General features: G+C 40.8%; 2 protein-coding genes across 7 annotated transcripts in view; one reads left to right on the top strand and one right to left on the bottom strand.

The window, feature by feature from the left end:
- Positions 1 to 1,673, bottom strand: part of bcar3 (BCAR3 adaptor protein, NSP family member) — a 75,388-nt gene extending 73,715 nt beyond the window's left edge. Inside the window, exons 1-2 of the mRNA XM_040046295.1 lie at positions 1,250 to 1,673; positions 925 to 1,130 (exon numbers count right to left, since the gene is read on the bottom strand). The gene's annotated coding sequence lies outside the window, so the exon portion shown is untranslated. The remainder of the gene's footprint in view (positions 1 to 924; positions 1,131 to 1,249) is intronic.
- A 2,318-nt stretch (positions 1,674 to 3,991) lies between these two features.
- hps3 (HPS3 biogenesis of lysosomal organelles complex 2 subunit 1) lies at positions 3,992 to 22,160 on the top strand. 6 transcript variants are annotated; one of them, XM_040046447.1, is made up of 25 exons: positions 3,992 to 4,313; positions 4,892 to 4,969; positions 5,062 to 5,133; positions 5,454 to 5,547; positions 5,738 to 5,811; positions 6,695 to 6,907; positions 7,721 to 7,781; positions 8,001 to 8,089; positions 8,309 to 8,423; positions 8,748 to 8,901; positions 8,982 to 9,064; positions 9,501 to 9,675; positions 9,927 to 10,008; positions 10,178 to 10,335; positions 10,523 to 10,624; positions 13,121 to 13,229; positions 13,347 to 13,564; positions 13,913 to 14,090; positions 14,380 to 14,613; positions 14,807 to 15,004; positions 15,138 to 15,326; positions 15,453 to 15,557; positions 18,981 to 19,187; positions 19,301 to 19,388; positions 20,305 to 22,160. In XM_040046447.1, exons 2-25 carry the CDS (start codon positions 4,919 to 4,921, stop codon positions 20,430 to 20,432), a joined length of 3,177 nt encoding a protein of 1,058 aa, XP_039902381.1. In that variant the 5' UTR covers positions 3,992 to 4,313; positions 4,892 to 4,918; the 3' UTR covers positions 20,433 to 22,160. The 6 variants fall into 6 exon arrangements, with proteins under 6 accessions (XP_039902381.1, XP_039902379.1, XP_039902380.1 ...); XM_040046445.1 differs by having other exon boundaries at positions 7,712 to 7,781; XM_040046446.1 differs by having other exon boundaries at positions 7,709 to 7,781; positions 8,751 to 8,901.
- The last annotated feature ends 4,968 nt before the right edge of the window (positions 22,161 to 27,128 follow it).

Below are 27,128 nucleotides of genomic sequence, written 5' to 3'. Positions count from 1 at the left end.
TACTATCACACTGCAACACAATACCAGCAACTTTCATTTGGTTTGGATTTTTGCCTCCAAAAGTTACATTTCATTCAAAGTTTTCATTCTCTTCTCCCAAGCTGATTTCAGCGTTTTATGGGATGCAAATTTACACTGATTTATTAGAGTATTTAAATACAAGCATCTTTGTTTTTCCTTTTACAACCCCAAAGGGAAAGAGGAAAATACTTACAGTGTAATTTAAGCCCATAAAAGTACACAATTTCCAGTCAAGGATCACCTACACTGCACTCTTTCCCTCAAAGACAATACTTATAACAGCTTGACTGACAACAATTGATATGCCAGTGATTTAAATTAATATCATAAAGAGTTGTTTCACGCTTAAAGGTGTGTGTTGGGTTTAATTTTACACCCCTGGTTGAATCTCTGAAATGCTTTCATGAGCTCTGAGCCAACAGATTTCTAGCCTATAAAACATGACTGCAGATATGTACCCAGGATAATTTACAGCTAGTTATTACTTGTGTGGAATTTAGCAGTTCTGCAGTTTCATCTTTCTTGCTAAATGCAGCAAAATGTCCTCAGCATGTTATTAAAAAAACAAAACCATCCAGTGTTTGAGGGATATTTGTGAGGAAGTTTTTATGCCATGTAACTTGAATGTGTCCTGCAATAATTGTAACTTAATAGTTACATTAAAAAGCCAATTTAGAAAAACAGTAAAAGAAGTTAAAGAAGTGAGTGCAAAACAGTTCTGCTGCACTTTCACCTCCAAGCACACAAAGTCTTAACTCCTAGCAGTTCAAACATGCACACTAGTTCAGTGCAGCGATTAGAAGGGATTTAAATGGTTAAGACTCTCCGGAGCTTTACTGTATTTCTCTCGCTTTTTTGCAACAAATAATCCTAAAGGTAAAAGCGCCCATACACCAGTCTTACCTTGAGAGAGTTGCAGAGCGACACAGACGGGCTGCTGCCTGCAGCCTGCACATCTGCTGGGGATGTAATGCAAAGCTGATAGGAGACCCCCACTGCCAGAGTACTGATTACAGCACCCTGGTTTTGGGACTGTGTAGTCTCAGCGGGCAGATGGTATCATCCATTTCAGTTACTACAGTCAGAGAAAAGCCCCGACCCCGGAGTACCTGTCAGGACCGCAGCAGACAACGAAAAATTGAACTACAGTACGCGTCTTCGTTTTATTTCTCTAGTGCCAATTAAAAGGCATGTAAAAGTGGCGCTTCGTTGGCTACCTTACAGTTACCTTCTGATGCTGTGGCAGGACCAGGCGGGGCAAATGCAAATCAATGTGGTGCTAATTGGCTGGAAAAGCCCTCCGGCAGCAATGTCTTTGGAGGGTGGAGGAGCAGGACTTAAAGGGTGTCCTGCTCTGTCAGAAAAGGAACCCGTGTGCTGAGTCTGCGTGTTATCCGCTGTGAAGGCTAGAGGCGTTTCTGTTTCTCTGCACCGTCATTTCTTTTAAATTATGATCTAAATAAAACCCCGATTAAAATATCATCAAACGTTTAGGTTACACGAGACTTTTCGGGTTTTTGACTGTAAGTTAAATCTAATTATGGCCATTGGCCAATAATAACTCAGACTTGATTACTGAGTCACTTGCAGGTGGTACAGTTAGCACCATTTGCGATGTATTTATTTTCAAGAGCAAAGGTAAGCAAAATTAAAAGTAAAATATTTAAACGGATACAAAACTTTCGAACGCAGTAGCTAGTTAGCATTCCGGCTTAGACATCCTGATAATTTACGTGCTAATCAATCGGGCGCCTTTTCAAATTAAGTTTAAACCAATGACTGTAGAAAACTGTTTTCTATAGTCATTGGTTTAAACCTGGACAAAAGAGGTGAAACAAAATCAACCCACAAATAGTCATTAGCCAACTCTAAAGTTGTATATACCTTGTTCACATTGTAGACTTTATTTTTTAGAAAAATAGAATTAATAACTTAATTAAATGTACGTTTCCACCTGGTCTCCCCAACTTTCATGTTTCGTCTGCTACTTTCTGGCGAAATCGTCTTCCTTTCAAATTAAAAGACTTCCGTCTTCAAAATAAAGACTGAACTAAAACCTAAAACCACTTAACTTTATACGTGAGTTTTTGTTCTGCGTTGTTGTTTGTTTGTTGTATTTGTCACCTCACGTTACACTTTTTGATTGAAACTAAATCTGACGGTTTTTAAGTTACAAAATATAGCAAATCAATTCATCAAGAAACGTAAGCGAATCGGCAACAATCCCTCAAGAAGGGCTGATCCCAAAACGCATACGGCTCTTTGCATCACAATATCTAAGTACTGGTATTACTGGGCAATAACTGGGAATAATCGTGTCGTATTTAAGAAGGGACGATGCCATCTTGTGGAGGAAAATGGAAAGCCACAAACTGAAATGGTTCTTTCCAAAGTAGCACTACTTTTACTCCACTAACGTTAAGCTTTGAAAGTCATATATTTAAATGGCTATAGAAACATTATTGGTATACAGTGCTAATCTGCACTGTATGTTATGTATTTCATCTGGAAAACTGCTTTTCCAAATATGTGGAAATTATTTTGTTCTGAGTCTTTTGAAGTGATGAAATTTGAATAAATAGTTAATAGTGTGCCACGAGTAGTTCCCAAGAGTAGGCAGAGAGGAAATAGAAAGAAAAATGTATGTATTACCAGGTAAAATGGTGCCAAAAGACTTCTGAAATATTTTCAGCTGTCCCTTTAGAGATACAGTCACTATTTCACAGAGGTAATCAATCACTGATTCACTATATCTGGTGCCCCTTTGTAGGTTATCTACAGATACAGAGGTTAGAGGGCAGATATGATGGTAGCCCCCCTTTGGATATCTGCTGTCCTGTTCAAATCTGTTAAATGTTTTCTTTTATTTAATTTTCATCCTTTGGATGTTGATTATTGATTCTATAAAATATAACATTGCCTGTTTTCTTTCCATTTACCTAAAACGGCAACATAAAACTGATCTGATCTGCCTAGTTACAAAATAAATACATAATAAAATAATTCTGTCACCAATGTAAAAATAAATCCTTGATAATTACAAAGTGTGTCATTTGTAATGTTCTTTCAACCAGTGGTCTGAGTTACAACTTCACATAAATCAGCCCCAGTGTTGCTTCACATTTGACTGATGGGTGAATTGGTGCTCATGTGACATTCACAGTATAATTAGACTCTCTTTAGACAGCGACATTCCAGCTTTGGTGAAGGTGCTGTATTTGATACGTTAAAATAGTAGGGATCACTTGTGAAGACTAATCTGCAGTGTTAAATTTAAATTTAAATTTTTAATCTGTTATTTTACTTTAATAGTTTAGTTGTTACTTTTATTGAAGTAAGATGTCTCTCTCAGCAGGGCAGCCTCCAGATTTTTTTTAATGGGGTGGCCATATGGGGGGTCACTAAAAATATTGGGTTGGCACACCAAAAACAGAAGAGTGCAGGGGTGCAGCAGAGGGGAGGGGGTGACGCCGGGAAATTGTGAGGAACATGGAAAGTGACACAATCCGAATGACAAAAATTGTATGATCAGGAATAAATAACAAGTTAATGTTTCAACTCATTGCAGGGTGCCTTCCTCTCTCTTGTGCTCACGTTTATTAAAATTATTACCAACATAAGACAATCTTACCGGGGCGACCCTCAAATTTTGAGGGGTGGCCAGTGGCCCCCCCTGGTCCTCCTTAGTGGTGCCCTGTCTCTCAGGACTCATACTCTAAGCTGGATGGAGGAGGCAAGCTGCTCTGCGATACTATGATATATCATACTATCTGCAAAATGGTAATGGTTTACAAGAAGTCACGAAAGTATATGAAAAATGTCAACAAATATTTAAGACAAAAGACAAAACAGAACCAGCCCTTTACTTTATGACAGCTCGATAACCAATAAAAAAGTTGAACGCAATACAAGCAGGCTCGTAAGCCAATCAAAACCAGAAAAGGGCGGGCGCTGGATTGTTGTGGTTGACGTTTTACTTCCTCTTTCTTTGCGGCGTGAAATCAATAAACTGCAGCAGCGAAGCTCAAGTAGGAAGAGAGGAGAATCCGCGAGAAAAGCGACTTCACGAAGGAAAACGTCTGTCGCATGTTTTATGTAGAAAGTCAAAAAAGTAAGAAGAACGAAAATAGTCGGTCGAAGAGCTCATGTGATGTGAAGTGAGACAATCGGGGGCTGCTGCTGCTCACAAGACTGCTGCATGTGATATCGATTACAGAAATAACACACAGGGATGACCACAGCCCTGCTTCGGGCCCACATGGACGGCTAGAAATTCAGGCTTGAATGCAGAGGTTTGTAGTGTGTTTTTTCTTTTTCTTTTTACCTTTATTACAACCGTGTTGTTCCCGCAGTTCTCTGAGATTTAATTGCGATAGTTTCGCCTTCCCCCCCTGACTGATGTTAAAGTTTGAGAGAAAGTCTGCAGAAAGAGTTTTTAGCCTAATTCACTGGTCAAAAGTAAGTTGAATTGTGACGCAGACCTGCAGATCAGTAAAAAAACAACAACTTTTCCTAGTAAACGCCAACAAATATCTACCAAAGAAATGGAGGAAGTACACTTTCGTGTGAAATTCATGTGTGTGATATGATGTTTATGTGTAAAAAGTCCAAAAAAACTGCACGAGAATTATATGTGCAAGTATGCAAATTAGCCCAATGTGTCAAATAAAGGAAAACTTTCCAGATGGCATCAGTCCTCATCGATAAACAATCCAGCGCCTGAGACTAAGTGCATCCCTTTTCTTGTAGTAGTCCTGTTTACCCTGATGGATGAAGCCTCTGAGAAACACAGATAAAGTAAGAATGAAGCACCTTAACTAATGTTTTGGGTTTTTTTTTTTTTCTTGTTTTAAATTTCCACCTTGTACAGAGTCCTCTTGCCAGAAGAAGACCAAACATGGTGCACGTCTACAACTGCCATCCTTTCTCCTCTCAGCAGATTGTGCAGGTAAAGTGAAACCTGACTGACGCTGATCCCGTGTCAGCCGTGTTTTATTACCTACGCTCTCGTCTTCACTGCTTTCCCACTCTGTGGCTCAGGTGGAGAAGGAACCCGGACTGGTCTGCTGTGGAGGTGGAGCTATTTTTGTGGTGGCGACTGGAGGATGCAAGGTTGCTTTAATGTGCTTATGTTTATAGTTTGTGACCTTTTTAAAAATGTATTTATTTTAGTAATGACTTTGGTGGTAGCGAGGCAAAATAAGATAAAATAGTCAGTTTTGTGTTAAGCCTCTCCCACAAGATGTGCAAAGGTATTTGAGGGCATATCAGTCCCGTTAACTCCACTGGGACGAGTTAATTTCGCTCCAGACCACTTGAATTGCATCATGCTCAAAGGTTATTATTGATGCTTTGTCTTCCTCATCTTACTTAAGCATTTAGTAACTAACCCTTTGTAGTAGCCTGACACTGTTGTGCTGAACTGAATCCAGGTGGAGGCGTACAATGTGGAGGTGGAGGGCTGCCCCCTCATCTGCCGCTTTTCCACCATGGGCGCTGTGAGGAGCATCCAGCATAGCAAGATAGGTAAAGACATTTCCTGTCTTCCTCTGCCCTCTGTACTGACATGCACTTTTTTGCTGTCTGTCTCCCATATGTGAGCAAAATGGCTTCAAGTGATGACAGTGTAAACTGGAAAGGCATCAAAAACAAAGACACTAGACACCGAAAAATCTTGGGTTTTATCACTGCCTCCTCTGTGCTCACTCACTTCTAGGAGACTACCTGGTGACCATTGAGGAAAAGAACAATGCCACCTACCTGAGAGCCTACACCAACTGGCGTTACCAGGTACACAAGAACCATCTCGAGTCCAAATCACCCAAGAGTAAAAATAGGACAGAAACCTCCTTGTGGTTAGGGGAAAAAGTGGTTGCGAGGTGATTTGGCATTCGGCGGTAGATGGCAAGTAGTTGCAGTGACCAACTGGTTGCCCAGAGGTTGAATGCACACCACCTTTAACTAGGATTACCTCGCTCTGGTGGTATGCAACCTGTCTCCAAGCAGTGACTGCAGTCAGTCTCACAAAGCGTAGCAAAGGTTTGTAAATAACTAGCATCTAGATTACGAATGCAGATAGATGCTAACACATAATCAGTCAGTCAGTCTATCAGTCGGCTCTAATGGATGCAGATCATCTCCAATGCGTTTCTTTGGAATGGCAAACTTGACTCGGCTCATTGTGAATTAGTTTAATTATGGTTCTATGCATAAATCTTATGTTGCTTTAATGTGATTAAACTAAGGAATATAATAAGCTTTTGTAAGAAAAAACTATCTTTCAGATTTAAACTATGAATTTTTTGTAACTGGTAGTCAGATGTTGTTGTCAGATTGTTCTAGCTCTCTAGCTAGCTGTCTTCATTTGAACTGTACGTCCTGTTATCTTCATATCACAGTACACTATACAAAACCTTCAAATTGAGGTCACGAGCACCCTCAATCAGTCTCAATGGTCATATGTCCAAGCTTACCTATGTTAGAGACAGACTGTCAAAGCAAATGGTATAAAGGGCGTTTAAACATGTGCATAGTTATGGATAAATTATGCTGAGAGCAAGAAGAAATAAGCAAATTATATTCCACCAAAGGCAGTCTGCAGCTGGCATGTATATTGCTGTTTTCTAATTACACACTGGGAAATATGTTAATGCCTTATTTGCCCTCTGTTCAGGCAGAGGAGAAAGCCCGCGTTGGGGTTCGTTTGTTGGGCCACTTGCTGGGTGGAGCATCTGTGTGGGGTGGAGTGCAGATGGAGATTATTGAGATCCCTCTGTCAGAGCGGCCCATTGCCGTGTCTTGCTGCCCGGTTAGAGGAGACCTGCTGGTTGGCTCTGAGAACACTCTGGTTCTCTTTACGTTGAGACAACACAACCAGCAGAACCTGGTAAGAACTCAATTCTTAATCAAAGTTTACCCGCTTTATTGACATTATGGAGTTTATCTGCATTTAAATTTACAATTCAATAATGTCTTTAATTTGTTAAAGACTGTTTATTTAAGTTTTTGTTACTTTTTTGCGCAAACCGGTGTAGCTTCTCTCTGATAAGGGTCGATTTCAAGGTGCTTCAACCTTTGTCTGCTGCTCCACAATGCCTCCCACATTAATTTCAGTGCTTCTTAAGCATCTCCGTTGGGATTTGGTCTTCCTCTCATGCTGGACTCAGGACAGAATGGATGCTGCATTTATTCAATACACCATTTTGTGGTACTGATTTGTGATATGGTGCTTTGAGTGCTCAAGTTAAGGAAAAAAAGCTCTATATCATAACCAAAGTCCTATTCTTCAGGACTGAACCAAAAATGAATTCCTTCATTAAAATCGAAGTTGTTCTCTGTGTCAAATGGGAGTCTTTAATGGGCCAATTCAGGCCCCCACGCCTTATGTTTAACACCCCTGCTTTAAATAATATCTCTTCAATATAATATGGACGTCTTGGACATAAAGATTTTTTTCCCCGCACATACTGTTGGTAACTTGCACTCTTTTTTTAGAAGATTTTAAAGTATTTTCCAAATATAATGAGTACCTTTACAAGGTTTTGTTAAGGTGGCAGCTTAGCACCATTTATTTTAATAGCTGGCTGTAAAAAGATCAAATGTTGTGGTAACGTCTTTCATCGAAAATGAGCAGACTCACTGATAACCTACACACTATGTTACACTGGAATAATGTTTGTTTCTTTGGGAGGAAAATCAGGAGAATCAGAGTCTTCAGAGCAGCTGGCCAAACACTCGGCAGCGCTGCGGTCAGAGTCAAGGTAACTAAAAAAACACACATTTATTAATTTATTAAGATATTTTCAGTCAAACACTCATTTTGTATCGCAACTATCTACAAATCATCATCTGATCATTGATCAGAGAAGGATGTCTTACAATGAGCCGTGTGTATTTTATTTCATATGGTAAAGAGTTTACATTAGATGTGAATTAGGACTAAAAAGCTTCTGTTCAATAGGCCTGTTTTCTACCAACAGCTCAGTCTTCAAGTTCCAGCCAGAATCTTTCCGTCCTGGATTTTGAACGCTCCGTCATCCTGCACCTTCCAAAAATCACACCTAAGCAGGTGCTTTTCTTCACTTATTTTTATCTGTGACTGTGTCAAACTGTTATATCAAGCATGTTCACTGCACCTATTTATATTTAAAAATGTAAGCCTTTTTCTGAGTGGATAGCTTGCATTTACATAATGAGAGAAAGAGAACAATTTCTGTAGTACTGGGAAATTTCTAACTTAAGCATTTTTCCTTGTTTTTGTTTTTTTCCTAAATATTTTGACCGCTAGGTGGCACTGTGCGACACATATGTGGCTGTGCAAGGAGAGCTGGAAGTCTTGATATTAAAACTGGATGAAACCTCTGAACCCCAAACCCTGGAGGAACCACTGGACACAAATAACGGTAACGGCACACATGTAAATGCTCTATAATGTGTTTTAAGTCGTGGCTTTGGGGTGATTTTATTTCTATTTAACGAGAAAGGGATGAGTACAGAGACCTTTATGAATATGACTTACATTACTGAAGCTGACAATTAGACATTTTTACAGAGTTCTCAAGCATTCTTTTTGTTTTTATTCTACAGATTTAATACTAAGAAAACAACATAAAAAATGCATTCAAGCTCATACTTTGACATTGTCCACATGCAGCAGAGCATGAGAAATTTTATCAAATGTAGGAGTGTCCTGTGATATGCGATCTGTGATCTTTCTGCATGCACAGCAGAATATCTGGAAGACCAGGCTGACTTTCTGGTTGTTCCGAGACACCAGGAGTTACTTGGCGATCGAGCTAAAGACTGCGACATCCCAGTTAGCATTGAAAAAACCGGGCTGGAAGAAGGAAGGCAGTATGCACTTTCTTACGTTCTTTTCAGGTGTGTCTGCACTTCTGAGTTTGTTCCTTAAGAATATTTCTCCCAGCTGAGGTTTGACTGAACTCCCTCCGGTCCTGCAGGCACTTTTCTCCAGAGTTCTTCCAAGGATGCAGCATGGATGAGATGCAGCTTCACTCCCTGCAGCTTTACCCGTTGTTCACTGGTGAGTACAACATCAGTGTCGAGTTAACAGTGCAAGATGATCTGTTTTGAAATGAGGAGAAATGGAAATTTTTTTTTCTGAGACATTGTAGTCTGTTCAGGAGTTTACATTCAGTCCTCACAGGCATGAATTTCATGGTAATTTTGGACTTTTAATGATGTTGTGAACTCTTTGTTTTGCTCTAGTGTGAAATGATTGCACAGCACGCATCCTTAATGACATTGCATTTCAGTGAAGTGTCATACCATGACATTCATGCCCGTGATGAGTGCATGTAAAGCTTCATTGCTATAGAGATATCTCTGTGGTATTTCTACAGCACCTTCACGTTTCGGTGCAGTTTGCTCATGTTGTAAAAAATAATCCTTTTTCTTTTTGGCCTTGTGTGCGTTTTTGCCCAATCATTGTTTTTGAGGGATTGTTACTCTCTCCCCAGGTAACCAGTCAGTGTCTCCTGATGAAGCGACATGTGTGTTCTGCTTCTTCTCCCTCCCCACCACGGGCTACCTGTACAGTCTGAAGGGTGGAGTTGAGCTCCTGTCAGCATATCAGTATCCAGAGAAGGTCCTTGAGGCGGCGCTAACAGACCACCTGTTGCACGTCATAACAAAGTATGTCTGCAGCCTTGAAGGAGCCTGCATTCTGTGTGTATTTACATTTTACAGGGTTTCAAAAAAATAGGGCTCTAAATTCAACAGTTCACCAAACATCAGATAGATTACCTTTTTCATCAAACCCATCAAGCCTTATTTCCATGATATTCCAATTATACCCAAATATAGAAACGTTGGTGTGTAATTTTTAATCTGTGGTTCTTACTTTCTTTGTGGATTACAAGTACATTTCTCTGTGTGGCTGGTAGGAGTGCATTGCAGTGTTTTACAGTACGATGTGCAGCTCTAGCAGCCAGGATTGAAGACCCCTACATCGATACGACCATGAAGGTATGAGCCTGGCATTTACAATAAGCGAAGCTAATTTAAAAGAAAGTTCAGCCTCAGTGCTCCCCTCACTGCAGAGATCCAGTTGGTGGCGTTAATATCTGTATGGATTGTTATTACATGTCTGTAAATGACAACACATTTAACATTTATACGTGTGTGTGTTTGTAAGGCCTGCCCACCCTGCAGCCTGGAGGTCTGTGCGCTCAGGATGCAGCTCTTCATCGGCCTGCGGTCGATGTGCGTGTACGGGCGCCATGTCATCCTGCTCTCTGCCGCCGACGCAGAGACACCGGAGGAGACCGAACGCGGCACACAGCGCAGGGGCCTGTAAGTTGTACGCACACACACGCCGCCATGTTGATTTGTACACCTTTTGATTTTAAAGGCTTTTTCAGGTTTGACCTCAGATACTTCCCTGCAGTTACTTGCATGTGCATGCATGTACGCACAAACATTTGAACATTTATGAGCCTGTTTACTGTATGTGTGTACGTGTGTGTTGTTGTTATTATAGCGAGTTGAAAGAACACAACATGCTGACTGGTATTTTCCTGGCGGTGGGAATTGATCCCGCAACCACGCCAGCTCTGGAGAGCCTTCTATCACGCCCCTTACTGTAAGACAAACCCAAAACCCATCCAACCCCCGTCCTTGTTGTCACTTTCAGGCCAAGCTGCAATGACGAGACCCTCAAAACACTCTCGTTCTCAAATGAAATCCTTATAAACCTTTAATTAGTTAATCTTATGTTACAAGACTAAATGATTCTTCTTTGCTTCCGTGTAGAGGTTAGAGGAACTCCATTAAAAACATTTTAAAAAACTAAAAGGACTCCAAGAACACAAACCTCCACCAAGGGAGGTCACTTTCTAAGCAGTATTTACTCTTTAAGGTAATAGTGTTGTATTTTCGGTACATTTGTATATCTCTGTTCTTTTTAAACGTACTTTAAGGAGTTTGCAGTGCAGCAAAAATAAGCAAAGCGTGAAGGTGTTTGTTATTTGCCCTGCTGAAACCTATTTTTTTATGTTAATATAGGACATGTGTGGGATTCAATTCATTTTTTAGTAAAATTAATTTTTGATCACAAGTTTATTTAAGAAACATAGTTTTTTTTAAAGCCGTGCAACCTTCAGATCAATCTATTGATCATGAAAGAGAGGTCAGATTTTACATATTTTAAATACTTATACGGTACTTTCTATATGTTGACAATATACACCACACTTGTAAGAATCATAGTTTCTTAGTTATAAGCTTTTTGTCAACCAATAAATCATGGTGTTGATTTTAAGGACCTCGGTGGATGTAAGGCAGAATTTGAACGTATTGTTAACATGACCCGACTCTACTAACTTTTATCAGCATCCATTCAAAACTTGTCCAGCTATCGTGTTGACAGACAGAAAGAAATGCAAATATACCAAAAGCATAACCTAAAATCACAAACAACATATTATTTCATTAATAAGAACTTAGTGATCATGCCGTTTGATATAGAAAATAAAGAAAGGCAAATATAAAATTATATAAAAATTTAAAATCACTTTTTTTGGATTCATAAGAAATAAAGAACTGCTTAGCAGAAAAGATCGTTAGGCAAGTATGTTGCATGTGTTGTGAAGAAGTTCAGAAACCCTGTGACAGTATGCAGTCAGTCATTTCTGTTTAAAAAATGGTAAATGGTCTGTACAGTATTTGTATAGCGCTTTACTTGGTCCTAAGGACCCCAAAGCGCTTTACACTATACACAATCATCCACCCATTCACACACTGGTGATGGCAAGCTACATTGTAGCCACAGCTGCCCTGGGGCGCACTGACAGAGGCGAGGCTGCCGGACACTGGCGCCACCGGGCCCTCTGACCACCACCAGTAGGCAACGGGTGAAATGTCTCGCCCAAGGACACAACGACCGAGACTGTCGGAGCTGGGGCTCGAACCGGCAACCTTCCGATTACGAGACGAACGCCCAACTCTTGAGCCACGATCGCCCCAAACAACCAAATGATTAAAGTGTTTGTGTGAGTTTTGCAGCTTGGTCTAAAAGAGACAGCACTTCCTGTTTTAGTTTCTAAACCTAGCCATGGTAACCTGCCTAACTGCCCTCGGTGTGTGTTTGTGTCTTTTTTTTCTCACAAACTAATTGTGTTAGAATTGACCTAAAAAGACAATTTTATCACTGAGGTTCCTGGATTCCTGTAACTCTTTCTCTTTGACTGACACACACACACACAAGCCCCTCACCGTGTAACAAACACCTCAACATACCCTTGGTATGAAGCTCCTGTTACCCTGTTCACTAACTGTTTGTTAAAGCTGGGCAGACACTTAACAAACAGCTGAATTATGCTGTGAAGTGTTAGCCACTGATGTAGCACAGCGCATGTAAAGAGCTAAACGATCATAGTTGTCTATCTGTAGCTTCACGTGATCTAAATGTGCCAAAAAATTAGGTATAATCTGCAGTTTACCAGATGGCAGGGGAGGAAGACAGGACAAAAACATCATTAATAACTAATAATTAAATGGAAAGTGGTGTATCAATCTAGACCTACTGCAGTGTTACTAAGCGAGGAGCCAGGGGCACTTACAGTCTCCCAGGCTACCATTGTACTCGTTGGTGTCAAATGATAAACCTGTTTAAAGACGAACAGGCAATAATTGGTTGTAAAAACTAACTGAGAGCAAATGAAGCAGATCTTATAGGCTAGATTATGTCCTCATGATCATTCTGACAGTTGTTTAGTGTGTGCCCAGTTTAACAGTTTGTTTGAATTTGTAAAATGTAGTACTGCATTTCAGCAATATGCACTTTGTTTCCCATCCAGTGTATTTTGGATGTTTGTTTTTGTTGTTTTTCTTTCCTGGGAATATCTTGTTTGTTTATTGGTTCTTTGTTTCTTGTTGTGCAATGTTTACTTTATTGTGTGTGTCTGTACTGTCTTGTTGATGTCCTGTAAAGGCAAATTTTCTTTTATAGTTAAAATATCTACAATAGATCACAACAAAGGTGGGTATAAGTACAGGATTCTTCCTGTGTATGTTGTGACTCAATGGTCAAAATCTTTGCTAATTTTTCTATATGTTGCTGTGTAATGTTTGATCTCAGGAGCAGGAGGTGGACAGTGTCTTCTACCAAAGAAAGCAGTGCAGCGGGACATGGATGGAACCTCTATGTTGTGGACACCGTCCCCCCCTTTACTCTCTACCAGGAGATGGTAACTCTCATTTGCCTGAATTGTGTGTTGCGCAACTGTTGATGATGAATATGAAAAACTAAACAAATACAGATCTGCTGTGCAATCACTTGTGATTTGTCTGTGTGTGTTTTTCAGGTTGAGTACAGTCAGCGTTATGCAGAGACCAACCCACAGGCCCAGAGTCTGCGACACCTCCTCAGCGAAGCTCACCTCCTCCTGCGTGCTGCTCTATTACACGCATCAGACGAGCAACAGACGGGCCCAGGTGGCCCAGCAGATCACAGGACAGATCGACAAGTGCTGGAGGAGGCGCTGAGGGAGAACTGTGCCCAGCTGGGAGACAGTTTCAGCAGGTAACACATAACCTCTCCTGCAGGCAGGTTAGAGGGCTAATATCCCTTTGAATGTGTAGAAAATGTCTTCTTATTATGTTCACTTGCTTAACTCGCTGGCAAAATAACCTAAATACACCTTAATTTAATGGTTAATGAGGGCACTGATGAAGCCTCTGTTATTTTTAGCCTTTAAAGTTTAAGGTCCATGCACATTCTGCATTGATAATGACATTTTATGGGTTTTTAAATGTGTTCAGTCAATGAGATTTTACTCTGTTGGACACCTTTACCTTCAGTTTTTGTATTTTCTGGCTATTTTATTAAAATTTGTTTCAGCAAAACTTTTAATCTCTTCTTTTCTCTAAGGGGCGGTCAGAAGGAGTGTCACCTTGCTCTGCCGTACTACAGGATGTCTGGTCTGTCACTCACAGAGGCCATGTCCAGGAATCGGCCATTTCCTGGCAGCCCTTCCTCCTATGGCCCTGGCTTCCTGTTTTACCTGAAACATTTCCTGTTAGAAGACTCAGAGCAGACCCTCAGTCAGGTACACAAAATCTAAATGAGCATGATTTAACAAGTTGAGGAGATTACTTTTTCACACAGGGCCAGGCAGGTTTGATCAGCTTTTTTCCCTTAATAATTTAAATAATCATTTTAAACCATTTTGTAATTATTTAGGATGTCTTTGTCAAATATTAAATTTTTTTTAAAACATGACAAATATGCACAACAAACCTTAAGAAATTAGTAAGGGAACAAAAAAATACAAAATATTGAATCAAAAGAGACGGGGAATGAAAATTAAAACCTTTTTAATCTTTCTTTCCCTGCAGGAAGCAGCTGATCAGGTCATTGACATTTTCAGCCAATCAGAGCCTGTAATGCTCATAAGCGTGTGCACCAGCCCCTGCATGATAAATGTCAGTCCTGCTCGGACGCTGCAAATTTTACAAAATCTGGAGGACTCGGTGGGCGTGTCGGTTTCACTGACAATCACCATGGCTACCATGATGCTGCGTTTGGGTGACCTGCAGCAGTACACACAGCTGATGGAGAGACACGCTGAGGTCAGGATTTCACTTGTTTTCTTTGGTGTACTAACTGCTCAAGGTGCAGTGCAAGGTCAAAGTTTGCTACATGATATTGCTTCTTTTCTTTTTTTAAAATTGTATGTCCATATTTTTTTTTTTATATTATATACTTTTCCACACAAAATGGACCAAAATAAAGAAAGTTGGTCCCTTTCCATTCTGTGCGTAGATGCTGCTAGTGTACGGGTTTATCGAGGAGCCGAGGCTGCTGCTCTATGGTGGATGTGGAAACCAGCATAGACGTGTTTATCCCACAGCTTTAACCCGCCAGATGGCCGACTGTCAGCCTGGACTGCTGGTGGCTGCCATGGTGGCTTTACATGAGAACAGCAAAGTTAAGCTGGAAGAGGCCGATCACATATTCAAGGTACTATTGGCACCTGGAAGTGCAGTGCCTGGAGGATAGTATATCAACCCGCTGATTTGTATTACTGCCTTTCTACACTTGGATGTAGAATTAATTTCAGTTTTGCAGAATCTGATGCTTTCTACGCTTTTAGGAGCTGCGTTGTGAAAACAGCCTGCAGGTCGACTTCTGGGAGGCGATGCTCATGGCATCATCAAATGACGCTGTCATTCAGGAGCTTCTGTTTCGGCTGGCTTCTGTCTACATCGACCGTCTAACAAATACAAAGTCAGAAAAGCACACGGCTCCAAAGCGCAAGTCACTGAAAAGTGCTGATGACCTGGTACGGCTACTTGGTGGTCTCTGTTTAGTAACCCCCCCCCCCAATTCTTTTAATTTGTTCAATAACCAGATTATAAAGACACGAGTTTCATCCAATCAGCTGCTCCCATGTTTGTGTCTGTTCCAGATCAACTCGTGCTCTCATTACGGTGCTTTGTATCCATGGCTCATTCTTCTAAGTCCAACAGACATTACCAGTTCCCAACACCTGGAGGCGCTGCACAAACTGCAGGTATTTTCTAAAGTCTGCTTTGACTGCATGGATTCAATACAGTTAAGTCCATAAATTTTTAGACAGAGACAACTTTTTTTCTAATTTTGCTTCTATGTTACAACAATATATTTTAAATGAAACAACTCAGATGCAGCTGGAGTGCAGACTCTCAGCTTTAATTCAGTGGGTTGAACAAAAAGATTGTATAAAAATGTGAGGAACTAAAGCGTTTTTTAACACAATCCCTTCATTTCAGGTGCTCAAAGGTTACTGAAAATAAACTGTTAATTTCTAATACTTGGTTGAAAACCTTTTGAAAACCCTTTGCTGTCAATGACAGTCTTGAATTCATGGACTTCACCAGATGCTGGGTTTCCTCCTTTTTAATGCTCTTCCAGGCCTTCCCTACAGCTGCTGTTTGTTTGTGGGATTTCTGTCCCAAGTTTAGTCTTCAAGAAGTAAAATGCATGATCACTTGGGTTAAGTAACTGACTTTTCCATTCAAGAATATTCCACTTCTTTGCTTTAATGAACTTCTGGGTTGCTTTGGCTGTATTTTTTTTGGATTGGAGCAGACAGTGTGTATCTGAATACCTCAGAATTCATTTGGCTGCTTCTGTCCTTTGCCACATCATCAATAAACACCAGTGTCACAGTCCCATTAACACCCATGCATGTCCAAGCCATCACACTACCTCGGATGACGAGCTGTTTCACACCTTCTCCATACATTTTTCTTTCCATCATTTTGGTAGAGGTTAATCTTGGTTTCAGTTTTCCAAACAGTGTTTTTCCTGAACTGGGCTGGCTTTTCCAAATGTTTGTTGTTGTTTTTTTTTAATCAAAGTCCAATGTAGCCTTTCTATTCTTGAGGATTATGAGTGGCTTGCACCTCGCAGTGAATCCTCTGTATTTACTTTCATGCAGTCTTCTCTTTACTGTAGACTTGGACATCGATACGCCGACCTCCTGGAGAGTGTTGTTCACTTGGTTGGCTGTTGTGAAAGGGTTTTCTCATCACCATGGAAATGATTCTGTGATCATCCACTACTGTTGTCTCCTGTGGGTGTTCAGGTCTTTTAGCGTTGCTGAGTTCAGCAGTGCTTTCTTTCTCCAAAAGTTGATTCTGTTCATCTGGATGTAGCGTTTTCAGTGGGAGGAACATTTCGTCACTCATCCAAGTGACTTCTTCAGTCTCAGTTAACTGCAGGTTTCCCCAATCTTATAAATAGTACGTTTGCATAATGACTGAAACTAGCACCACTGTAGGAACAATGGGCTGTGAGGTCAGTTCCTTCATCATAATTATGCAAATTCTCATGATCATTGATCAACAACTACTGATCAAGGCCCGCTGATCAAAGACCACCAATGGCCATGAGTACCATTCACCATCTTTCACCATCTTACAATGCTGTGAATGGTACTCATGGCCATTGACAGCTCACTCGGCACTGCCGAGTAAAGGGGACGTGTCCAAATGAAGCCCATGTCAAGGCCTGTATGGTTCTTCAGAATATCACGTGACGAATGACCAATGACTCTCTGAAATGATGTGTCCTGTTATGTGATTGGAGCTGCTGAAAAGATGTGAAAATTATTTTTTTGCATGAACTGGATCTGAGGTGATTCCGAGGATCATCACGAGAGCGCACGGAGATTGTTAGCGAATTATGGAGCAACCGAAAAGGTCAAATAATATTAGCAGTTAGGGGGCATTTTGACATGCTATAGCCCAATAATAAGTCTTAAATCAGTCTCAGAGAGGATGGTTAGTAAGAGGTGTGTGTGTGTGTGTGTGTGTGTATGTATGTATGTATGTATGTATGTATATATTTATATTATACAGGACCTCATATCGGTATTCTCCAATTGATACATCTTTACATTTATATATCGACTGTTATGTCAGCCCCTTGCATTATCACAGTAGGGCTGCTGTACATGGAATGACCAGCAGATGTCAGCACATCCAAATGAGCTGTTAAACGTTGCTTTGTGTGATCTGCCTTTTGGTGAACCGATTGGCCGGAAAGATTTGACACATTCACGGGGCTTCATCACACCATCACTACTATAGTACCACTTTCTCAGATGGGTTTTTTCTGTTTACGCAGCTTAAGGATGCTTTGTTTCACCTGCACAGAGAGCTCCTTTGACCGCATGTTGTTGGTTTACAGCAAAAAAACAGGTCTATCAACTCCAGGCCTTTGATCTGCTTAATTGATAATGACATAACAAAGAAAATGCCCACACCTGCCCATGAAATGGCATTTGAGTTAACTGTCCGGTTACTTTAAAAAAGAGGGTGGAACATGTTAACAAGCTAAAACTCCTCAACCCTTCATCCAATCTTAATGTGGATATCCTCAAATGCAATCCATTGATCTCCATTATATAACTATAATTGGAAGATATTTCAGTAAACAGGTAAAATAAGAAAAAACACTTTGTCATTGTCCAAATATAGTTGGACCTTAGTGTATAACAGACTAATGCAGCCACTGAGACATCACTGAATTGCTGCCCAACCTGTGCAGGAAACACAATTTCTTCTACTCGGTTGTGAACAGACCCCTTTTTTTCTGTTCACAATAAAACCCTTAAATACTTTTACAATAAAACCCTCAGTACTCCTACAGCAGTAAATGAAACTCCTGTTGAGAAAGTGCTGATAGTTGTGGTTTATGCCTTTTTATAAAACAAAACAAATATCCCCAGTGCATTCATTATGAAGAGGGAAATCTATTTTGTTTGTTGCTGTAAATGTTTCCTTCTGCTATAAATTTGGGAGCTGTTTTTTTGGAGCCATCTTCAACTGGCCATTGAAGTAACTGCGGTTTTCAGCCCCCGGGGACTTTCAGTGTGTGACAGTTTAATGCTTTTCAGCATCTTTATTACACACATGGTTGCTGTTCTGAAACACACACAGCTGCAGCTTTTCAGCCACCAGCCAACTACATACCGACTACAACAACGACAGTCAGGAACCGCTTTTATGCCGGCGAGGCATGATTGCCAATGCCGCGTAGGTGTGTCCATCTCCCCTGCAGAGGCACTGCAGACAACGCCCCGCCACAGTGACAAATACATTTTGTTTGTGGCAAACGTTTGACTTGTCTCAGCTGGCAAAGCACAGGTGTACAATTGATGGCTGCATTCCACGTAGGGTGAGGCCCTATTCACGGTCATTACTGGAACTTATAGTAATACGGGGCCATCATGCATTCCATGGCTTGTGAACTTGTTGCAATAAATATGTAGGTCAGCGACATTTGAAGAGAAAACATTTTATCTGTGCTATCAGTAGTGGACTTGGTGACATATAGCAGTTTATTTATGTTTCTTTATGTTTCTTTTTCTTCTCGTGGACTTTAATTTAAAATCTAGCTGCTGTTATTCTGTAATTGTATTTTTAAGTGTTCCTGTTTGTGTGTGCAGTCTCTGCTGTGTGGTCCATCTCTGTCTGTGGGCTCCGTGGTGCCTTTGTTGGAGCGCCTGTCAGACGAAACCTTATGGGGCTTCAGCCTGCACCTCCTTTGCGCTACCAGAAGGGGGCAGTATGATAGGAGCATTGAGAAGTTGCTGGACAGATGTCCTCAAGCGATCATACCCTACGCCAATCACCAGTTACAGGAGAAAAACATGGTCTGTACTGATCACGGGGCTTACATTTGAAGTCTGTAGTTACACTTTTTAGTTTATTTTTAATTTCGCACCTAATTCAACTCCCGTCTCAATCACATGTCTAATCTCCGCAGGCACTTTGGTGGCAAAAGCTCCTCCCAGAGCTTTGTGATCGCACAAGAGCGGCCTCAGACAACAGCATCCTCCTGGCTGCTCTCAAAGGTAGAGGTATTTTTCCAAAGAGCTTTCACTTTCGTTTAAAACAATTAAGATTTGCTGTGCTTTTGTCAGTCATGACTCACTAATGACCTTGTATTGTTCAGACGTATAATTTTATTACGCGGCAAAGCCGTCTGGCAGGTTTGAAAATTTTTTTGACATGAAATGAATTCACATTAAATCCCTACTTTAAGTCACATCCTCAGCTATTCAGAAACCTGTAATTAATAATGGATTCCGTGCTCAGGGAACAGATTTGAATCATTTAAACTGTAGAATACAATATTAAAATGACAAGCAATGAAGTCATCTTAGTCCAGATCTTCAAACAGTTTCAACAGTTTAATCAGTTTAATGGTCTAAAACTTAAACTGGTTCTTAAAAAAATAGCTGGATGTAATTTTATTTTACCATTTGGTCTTTGTTTTTGTGTGCCAAGCGACTTCATTCAGTCATTCATCTTGGTTGAAAAAGTGGTTCTCAAGAAAGCCCAAACCCACAGTCTGTCTGTTCTGTGTAGTCATGTTTTGAACAGACACAGTCAATCGTCCTCTTTTCAAAAGCAAAATTGACTGCCTGCATGAAATGTGTTCAGGGAACATCAGTAAATTGTAACTTCAGCAACTAAATTGCTGTCATTGGGAAAGTGTTGGATATCTGTGCTGGGGAATGAATAGCAATTCATTACAATATGATTAAACAAAGTGAACTCTGAGGGTGTAGCAGGGTTTGGTAGACTGGGCACACCCCAAGCCACTTCTGTAAGTGGATATATTATGATGGGAATTAAAGAAATATCAGGAAATTACTTACTGATATTGGCAAAGAAACTAGAAGTATGAGGAAGTAACATCTCCTGTGTGTGTGCGTGTGTGTGTGTGTGTACTTGAGTTTAATGAGACTTGTTTTTTGTCAACAGAGACGCTTGTCGTAGTTGCTATGGAGATGAGCCCCGCAGAATTCCTGGAGCTCATCCCTGATGATGGCACAGCATCATACTTCTTGCCACACCTGTTGACGTGCAGCCAGAGACAAGTGCTGGCCTGACGTGTGCATACACACACACACTGAATACTGAGAAAACATTTCAGAAGAGTCCTCAGAGTTGTGTTTGTTGGCCAGCCACTGTAGATGACTCAACTTGCAGTATTTAAACTATTTGTTTGATATCAAGCAATCATGTATTATAAGCACTGTGCAACTAAACTCAAAGGCTTTAGAGTACTATGGTGGACATATCTCCTATTTGATGTGATTGAACAAATACAGGAACAGGCCTGCCGGGGGTGTACTATGTGAGATTAATGGCTTAGTGAGGTGTGTTTAGAGTTTAGGTTTAAAACCAGTGCCATTATCATAAATTCTGTTAATGAAAGCATGCACCATGGTTAGATCACTACCCAAGAGAACTTTATATATGCAGACCTGTTGGTTGGTACGTTAGTAACGCCACTTAACCTAAACCATGCAGTTAGGTTACTCATGCTTTCTCTCTCACATTGTCACTGGAATTTACAGGTGTTTGGTTACTGATGCAGCAAATGTTCACATATTCTTTTATGTTTGGTCACTTACCAGTTGTTTTTTTTAATTGCCGTTAATCAGTTATAAATTCACAAGAAAAGAACACTTTTCTGCACTCTGCAAAAGTTGATTCTGTTCATCTGGACGTAGCGTTTTCAGTGGGAGAAACGTTTCGTCAGGCTTCTTCAACAACCACTGATCAAAGGCCATGAGTACAATTCAGATTTGGGGAATGGGTGCAATCACAGCATTTGTAAGATGGACCCTTCCTCGATTCAGAGATGGTCTTTCCCTTTTCACGTAAATGGCCTCCTTGACTCCCCATTCAAACCAGCGTCCCTTCCTCATCAGGATGTGTACATCCTCATCATGGAAAGAGTATCCACTGGCCTGGTATGAAAATACTGCAGAGTCCTGGTATGAGTGGCGAAACGTTTCTCCCACTGAAAATGCTACGTCCAGATGAACAGAATCAACTTTTGGAGATTTACTTACCTGGATGATTGAGCAGATGATTAAGACACTTTCCTGCACGGTTTCTCTTTTGCTGGATTTGTTCCACCTCACTCATTTTGCTTTTTGGCACAATATTTTTTGGTATGTTATTAAAGTTTCTCAACCCTGAAGTGGAAAGCCCAGATTACTAGTGAAGCTGCTCTAGGTTTTCTACATCAAGCTCTGTTGGTAACAGAGGTTATCAACAATCTCATATGTCTGAGCGATGCAAAGAAAGCCTTCCTACACTGAAGTTGCTTCATAGTATCCCCTTTAGGTCATGGAGAGCTTTTAGCAATGCCCCTCCTCAGGGCTGAAGCCTGTTTATCTGGTTTTATGGAGTCGGGGTGGGGTTGTTTGCAGAACTGTCGATATGTAGATATCGTTTTGTTTTCCCGTTCATAATCTACTATCACTGGCCACGTTGTTAGGTACACCTTGCTAGTACTGAGTTGGAGCTACTTCTCTCATCAGAGTGTACTTAGCATTGAACAGGTGTACATAACAAAGTGGCTGGTGAGTCTATGTGTTTATGAAACACTTTAAAATACTGTTAGAACTGCAGAGGAACATTCAATTTATTTTATTTTTTTTTTTTTTTTTAAAACTAAAGTTCTTAAGTGTGGAGATTTAGAAGTGAGTGACCTTTGAGCACTGATTTGTCCACTGATTATTATTTTTTTTAAACAATTGCATGGATGTCTGTTAAGTGATAATGCTGTTCAGATAAACGGTAAATACATACCTCAACACATACCGGCGTCTTCTTCCTGCTGTATTTACGGTGTATCCGGTTGTTCAGTGATGACGCGACGAATCCTACTTCCGGGTCTAACGTAGTCTGCGTTTAATATGGCTTTTGTGTTGTTAACATGTTTAATGTTATGTATTTTCTTCTATTTAATCTCAAAAAGCTCCTAAAACAGTCAGTGATCACTGTTGACCTCCCTCGGCTTTTATTACCGCTAATCATTTATTTAAGCTCAGGTTTTTAAAACCTTAGGATGTAACTACAGCCCAGCCCATGCAGCAGTATATGAATGACTAACCTCGTATTGTGGATGGATTATCTCAGTTGTTCTCCTGGCTGAAGTTTGGTCCTTTTACAGCATCCTGCCATGCGATTACATTTGTTCCTGACCACCGAGAACACTCACGTTAACTTTTATCGAGTGGAAAAAAAGTTAGCTTGTTTATATTATGCTAACATAGCTGTGTCGCTAGCGGTCACGTAGCACATCTTTATATACCAGCTAGCCCAACTTCAGTAACCCTACAAACGTCACTGCTGTTTAGTTTTCTGTCTTCATTTATGCTGGAAGTGATAGCAGAGCTGTACGTTTTAATTTGTTTCCAAAACCCCGCAGTCAGGACATGCTATATTGTATTTAGATAGAAGCTAGCGAGCTAACTCCCTGCTAACTTCTAACTCCGTTAAATGTCATAAATTCCGTTTTCATGGATGCCTGGATGTTAAACTCAATTGTTACACCTGGTAGAGCAGAACGCTGATCATTTTATTAAAGATGAAAGACTTTAGACAGTTTTTCAACTCTCAGTAATGCCATAGTGATCGTTTGATATATGGACCTGCAGCGGAGTTTAGACCCAGACAGGCTAGTGACGTCAGACTGAACAATCAGATTGTCACAGAGTGTGAAAGTTTAGTTTTGGCCACAGAAACTTTAAACCTGTTTGTCACAAACAAGTGTTACATATCATCTGAGTATGTAGCAGATATAGAGATATTGTATCCAAGCAGCTGCCAACCAGTCTACCATTGCAGCAGCTCACTTTCCATGAACAGCTGAAGCGGCCAGAAAGTGTTTGTGAAGTAGTTGGGTTCTGCAAACATTTTAGGATTCAGGTAAACAATAAGCACAGTAGAACAAATATTGGTTTCATGTGTCTTTGTGAACAAAATCATTTATCATAATCAATTACATCTTCTCCATTGAACGCCTTTTAAAACTTATTTGAATATTTCATCGTGTAAATCAACAACTAAGACCCAAACTCTTTCATGGCATGCATTTTTAATTTTTCTTTGCTATTTGGGTTGATTGGGACCTAAAGAATGTAAAAACAAAGAATTACCTGATTTTTTTTTTTTTTTTTTTTTTAACCTAATTTTTGTTTTTGAGAAAAATGAGATCCACATATGAGGACATTTGTATCAAATTTTGATAGAACAGTGGCAGTATAATGTCCTCGTAAGTGGATATCAGGCCCTTGTAGAAAATTTTTAAAAAAAAATTAAGTATTTTGGTCTAGACGTCCCAAAATGTGATGTCCACATATGTGGACACCAGGTCCTAGGAGGTTAAGGAAGAGGAAATGTTGAGCAGAGGAATGCAGTCAAGTGAGGGTTATGAGGAATCTGTCTTCACACAGCTGATTCCTCGTAACCCGGGGCGATCGTTATCGGTTACAGTTCGTCTTGTAACCGGAAGGTTGCCGGTTCGAGCCCCGGCTCGGACAGTCTCGGTTGTTGTGTCCTTGGGCAAGACACTTCACCTACTGGCCTTCACCTGATGGCCAGAGGGGCCGATGGCGCGATATGGCAGTCTCGCTTCTGCCCCAGGGCAGCTGTGGCTACAACTGTAGCTTGCCTCCACCAGTGTGTGAATGTGAGAGTGAATGAATAGTGGAATTGTAAAGCGCTTTGAGGGCCCCGAAAAGCAATCCATTATTATTATTATTATTATTATCATAACCCTGGTAAGTAAATCCCCAAAAAAGTTGATTCTGTTCATCTGGATGTAGTGTTTTCAGTGGGAGAAACATTTCGTCACTCATCCAAGTGATTTCTTCAGTCTCAGCTGACTGCAGGATTCCCCAATCTTATAAACAGTACTTTTGCAGAATGGCTGAAACCAGCACCACTGAGGGAACACTGGGATGGGAGGTCTTCGATCCTCAACCCGTCGGTAGGCAGCTCTGAACACTGCATCCAGAACACCCTGGATTTTGTTGAGAAAGTGAGAGATGTCATTATGGAGGCAGATGAAACCGTGGTCTTGTACGATGTTACATCTCTCTTCACTTGCATCCCAGTCACAGAAGCGTTGGAGGTAGTCCGTAAGAGATTACAGGATGACCCCAACCTCAGCAACAGGACCACTCTCAGCATCGACCAAATGTGTTTGCTTTTGGAACTGTGTCTTCATTCCACCTACTTCACATTCAAGGGTCATTTCTACAGGCAGAAACATGGGTGTGCCATGGGCTCCCCAGTTTCACCCACCGTGGCCAATTTGTACATGGAAGAAGTGGAAAAGAGGGCTTGCTATCCTACCCTGGAACATCACCAAGCCATTGGTTCAGGTATGTGGATGACACCTGTGTGAAAATCAAATCTCAGGACGTACCACATTTCACGGATCACATTAACTCGGTGGACCAACACATCAAATTCACCAGGGAGGATATGAAAAGTGGCAGGTTAGCCTTCTTAGACTGTGAGATTTCCATCAGTAATGGGGGACATCTAAAAGCTGACGTGTACTGTAAACCTATGCATACGGATCAGTATTTAAGGTTTGACTCTCATCATCCACTGGAGCATAAACTGGGTGTCATCAGGACGCTGCAACACAGAGCGAACACCATCCCCACAGACACAGCGGTCAGGGAGGCAGAAGAACATCACATCAAGAAGGCCCTGAGTAAATGTGGTTATCCCATCTGGACATTTGTCAAAGCTGGAAAGGCACCTAAAGAAAGCTCCAGCCGATCCAGGAGAGAAGGACAACCGCTGCCCAAGCGAAAACCTGTAGTGATCCCGTATGTATCAGGAGTATCAGAGCATTTGAGACACATTTTTTCTAAACACAGTGTCTCTGTAGCCTTTAAACCCCAAAACACACTGCACCAAAAATTGGTCCACCCCAAGGATCGGGTCCCCTGACACAAACAGAGTAATATAGTGTACGCTGTTAAGTGCATGGGGATTGCCAGGATTTATACATCAGGGAAACCAAACAACCTCTGGCGAAGCGGATGGCACAACACAGAAAAGCTACCTCGTCAGGCCAGGACTCTGCAGTCTATTTACACCTACAGGCCAGTGGACACTCTTTCCATGATGAGGATGTACACATCCTGGACAGGGAGGAACGCTGGTTTGAACGGGGAGTCAAGGAGGCCATTTATGTGAAAAGGGAAAGACCATCTCTGGCAATCGAGGAGGGGGCCTAAGGGTCCATCTTTTGCCATCTTACAAGGCTGTGATTGCAGCCATTCCCCAAATCTCTGTGAACTGTACTCATGGCCATTGATCAGTAGTTGTTGCTCAATGGTCATGACAATTTGCATCAAGGGAACTGACCTCACAGCCCATTGTTCATTCAGTGGTGCTAGTTTCAGTCATTATGCAAATGTACTGTTTATAAGAAAAACCTGCAGTTAACTGAGACTGAAGAACTTGGAAAAGTTACGAAACGTTTCTCCGACTGAAAATGCTACGTCCAGATGAACAGAATCAATTTTTTGGGACAAACTTGTGACACACATCAGCCTCCAGTCATCTCATGGAAAACGATGGTGCATGGAGCAGTATGCATTCCATGACAGTGAAAAGGAAATGCACAAGACTTCTTGGAAGTTAGATAATGTGATAAACAAAGGTAACATTAGAAATACCAAGTCGTAGCTCACACCCGGCTTCTCAGAATCTTGTCCAAGACATTTGGAGTGACTGCCGCGAATCACCATTATCAGGAAACACGGGACCACCATCATAATTTCTGTTCCCTTCTCTCCTGATTGCAAGTGGCAGTAAACAAAGTGGATAGCTTGCAGTCATAGTTAAAAGAAAACCCCCCTCTGTCAGATGTTTTTTTTTTTTTTTCTTTTAATATCAGAACATGGTTTTTAAAAATAATCTGGTCTTTAGCAGCTTATAAAATAATTTAAATATAACCTCAGGTGTAAAATTGCACACAACAGATTCCACTGTTTAACTGTTTATTTAACAAAAATGCAAAATAAAATAAACATTTAACATGTTTAGCTGGTTGAGTCTAATGATGATCTACTCCAGAGAGGACTAGCAAGTCTTTCCACTAATGAATCTCACTACACAAGCATGGACTTTAAATAGTTAGAAAATTAGTCGGTTAACCAAAAGCATTTGAATAGAAGCACCTGGCTGCTGCTTTCCTTTTTAATTCCTATGGCAGCAGTAAGGTGTTTTTAGCGATTCACTTACACCTTCTGCATTTGGCTTAGCTTTTCTTAAATAATGACAGCGCATTATTTCATATGTTGTTCACCTGAGGTTATATCTACCCAATTGTTAAAAAAAAAAAAAAAAAGACCAGACAATTTTTATTATATTTTTATATGTAAAACCTTAGAATTGAAAGGTGATGATGGGACAAAGCAGTGTCAATAGGAAGAAATGCTAATGGCAGAACACTTGATCACAGCATGGACCCAAAGGCCACATTAAGACAGTAGAACCTAGTGAATATGTAAAATGTTGTCTGGGATGCCACTGCACAGATTTCCCCTGGGGGGCAGGCACACGTGCTGCTTCATACTCTTGTTTTATTGTGTCACCAAGCCAGTGAGAAAGTCACTGTCTGAACAGAGCCTTGTCCCTTGTACTTTCAGATGCAATGACTGGAGTGGATATAGCAAATCCAAATCACAGTTTCTGTACTGCAAAGATAATGCAGCCCAGAGCCTCTGACATGGTCTCCTTGTTGGAGAAGAACT

Source organism: Simochromis diagramma, unplaced genomic scaffold, assembly GCF_900408965.1.
Source record: "Simochromis diagramma unplaced genomic scaffold, fSimDia1.1 OVJJ01000553.1, whole genome shotgun sequence".
Lineage (NCBI taxonomy): Eukaryota > Metazoa > Chordata > Actinopteri > Cichliformes > Cichlidae > Simochromis > Simochromis diagramma.
The sequence above is the reverse complement of the archived record's forward strand: the minus strand, read 5'-3'. Positions and strand labels throughout refer to the sequence as shown.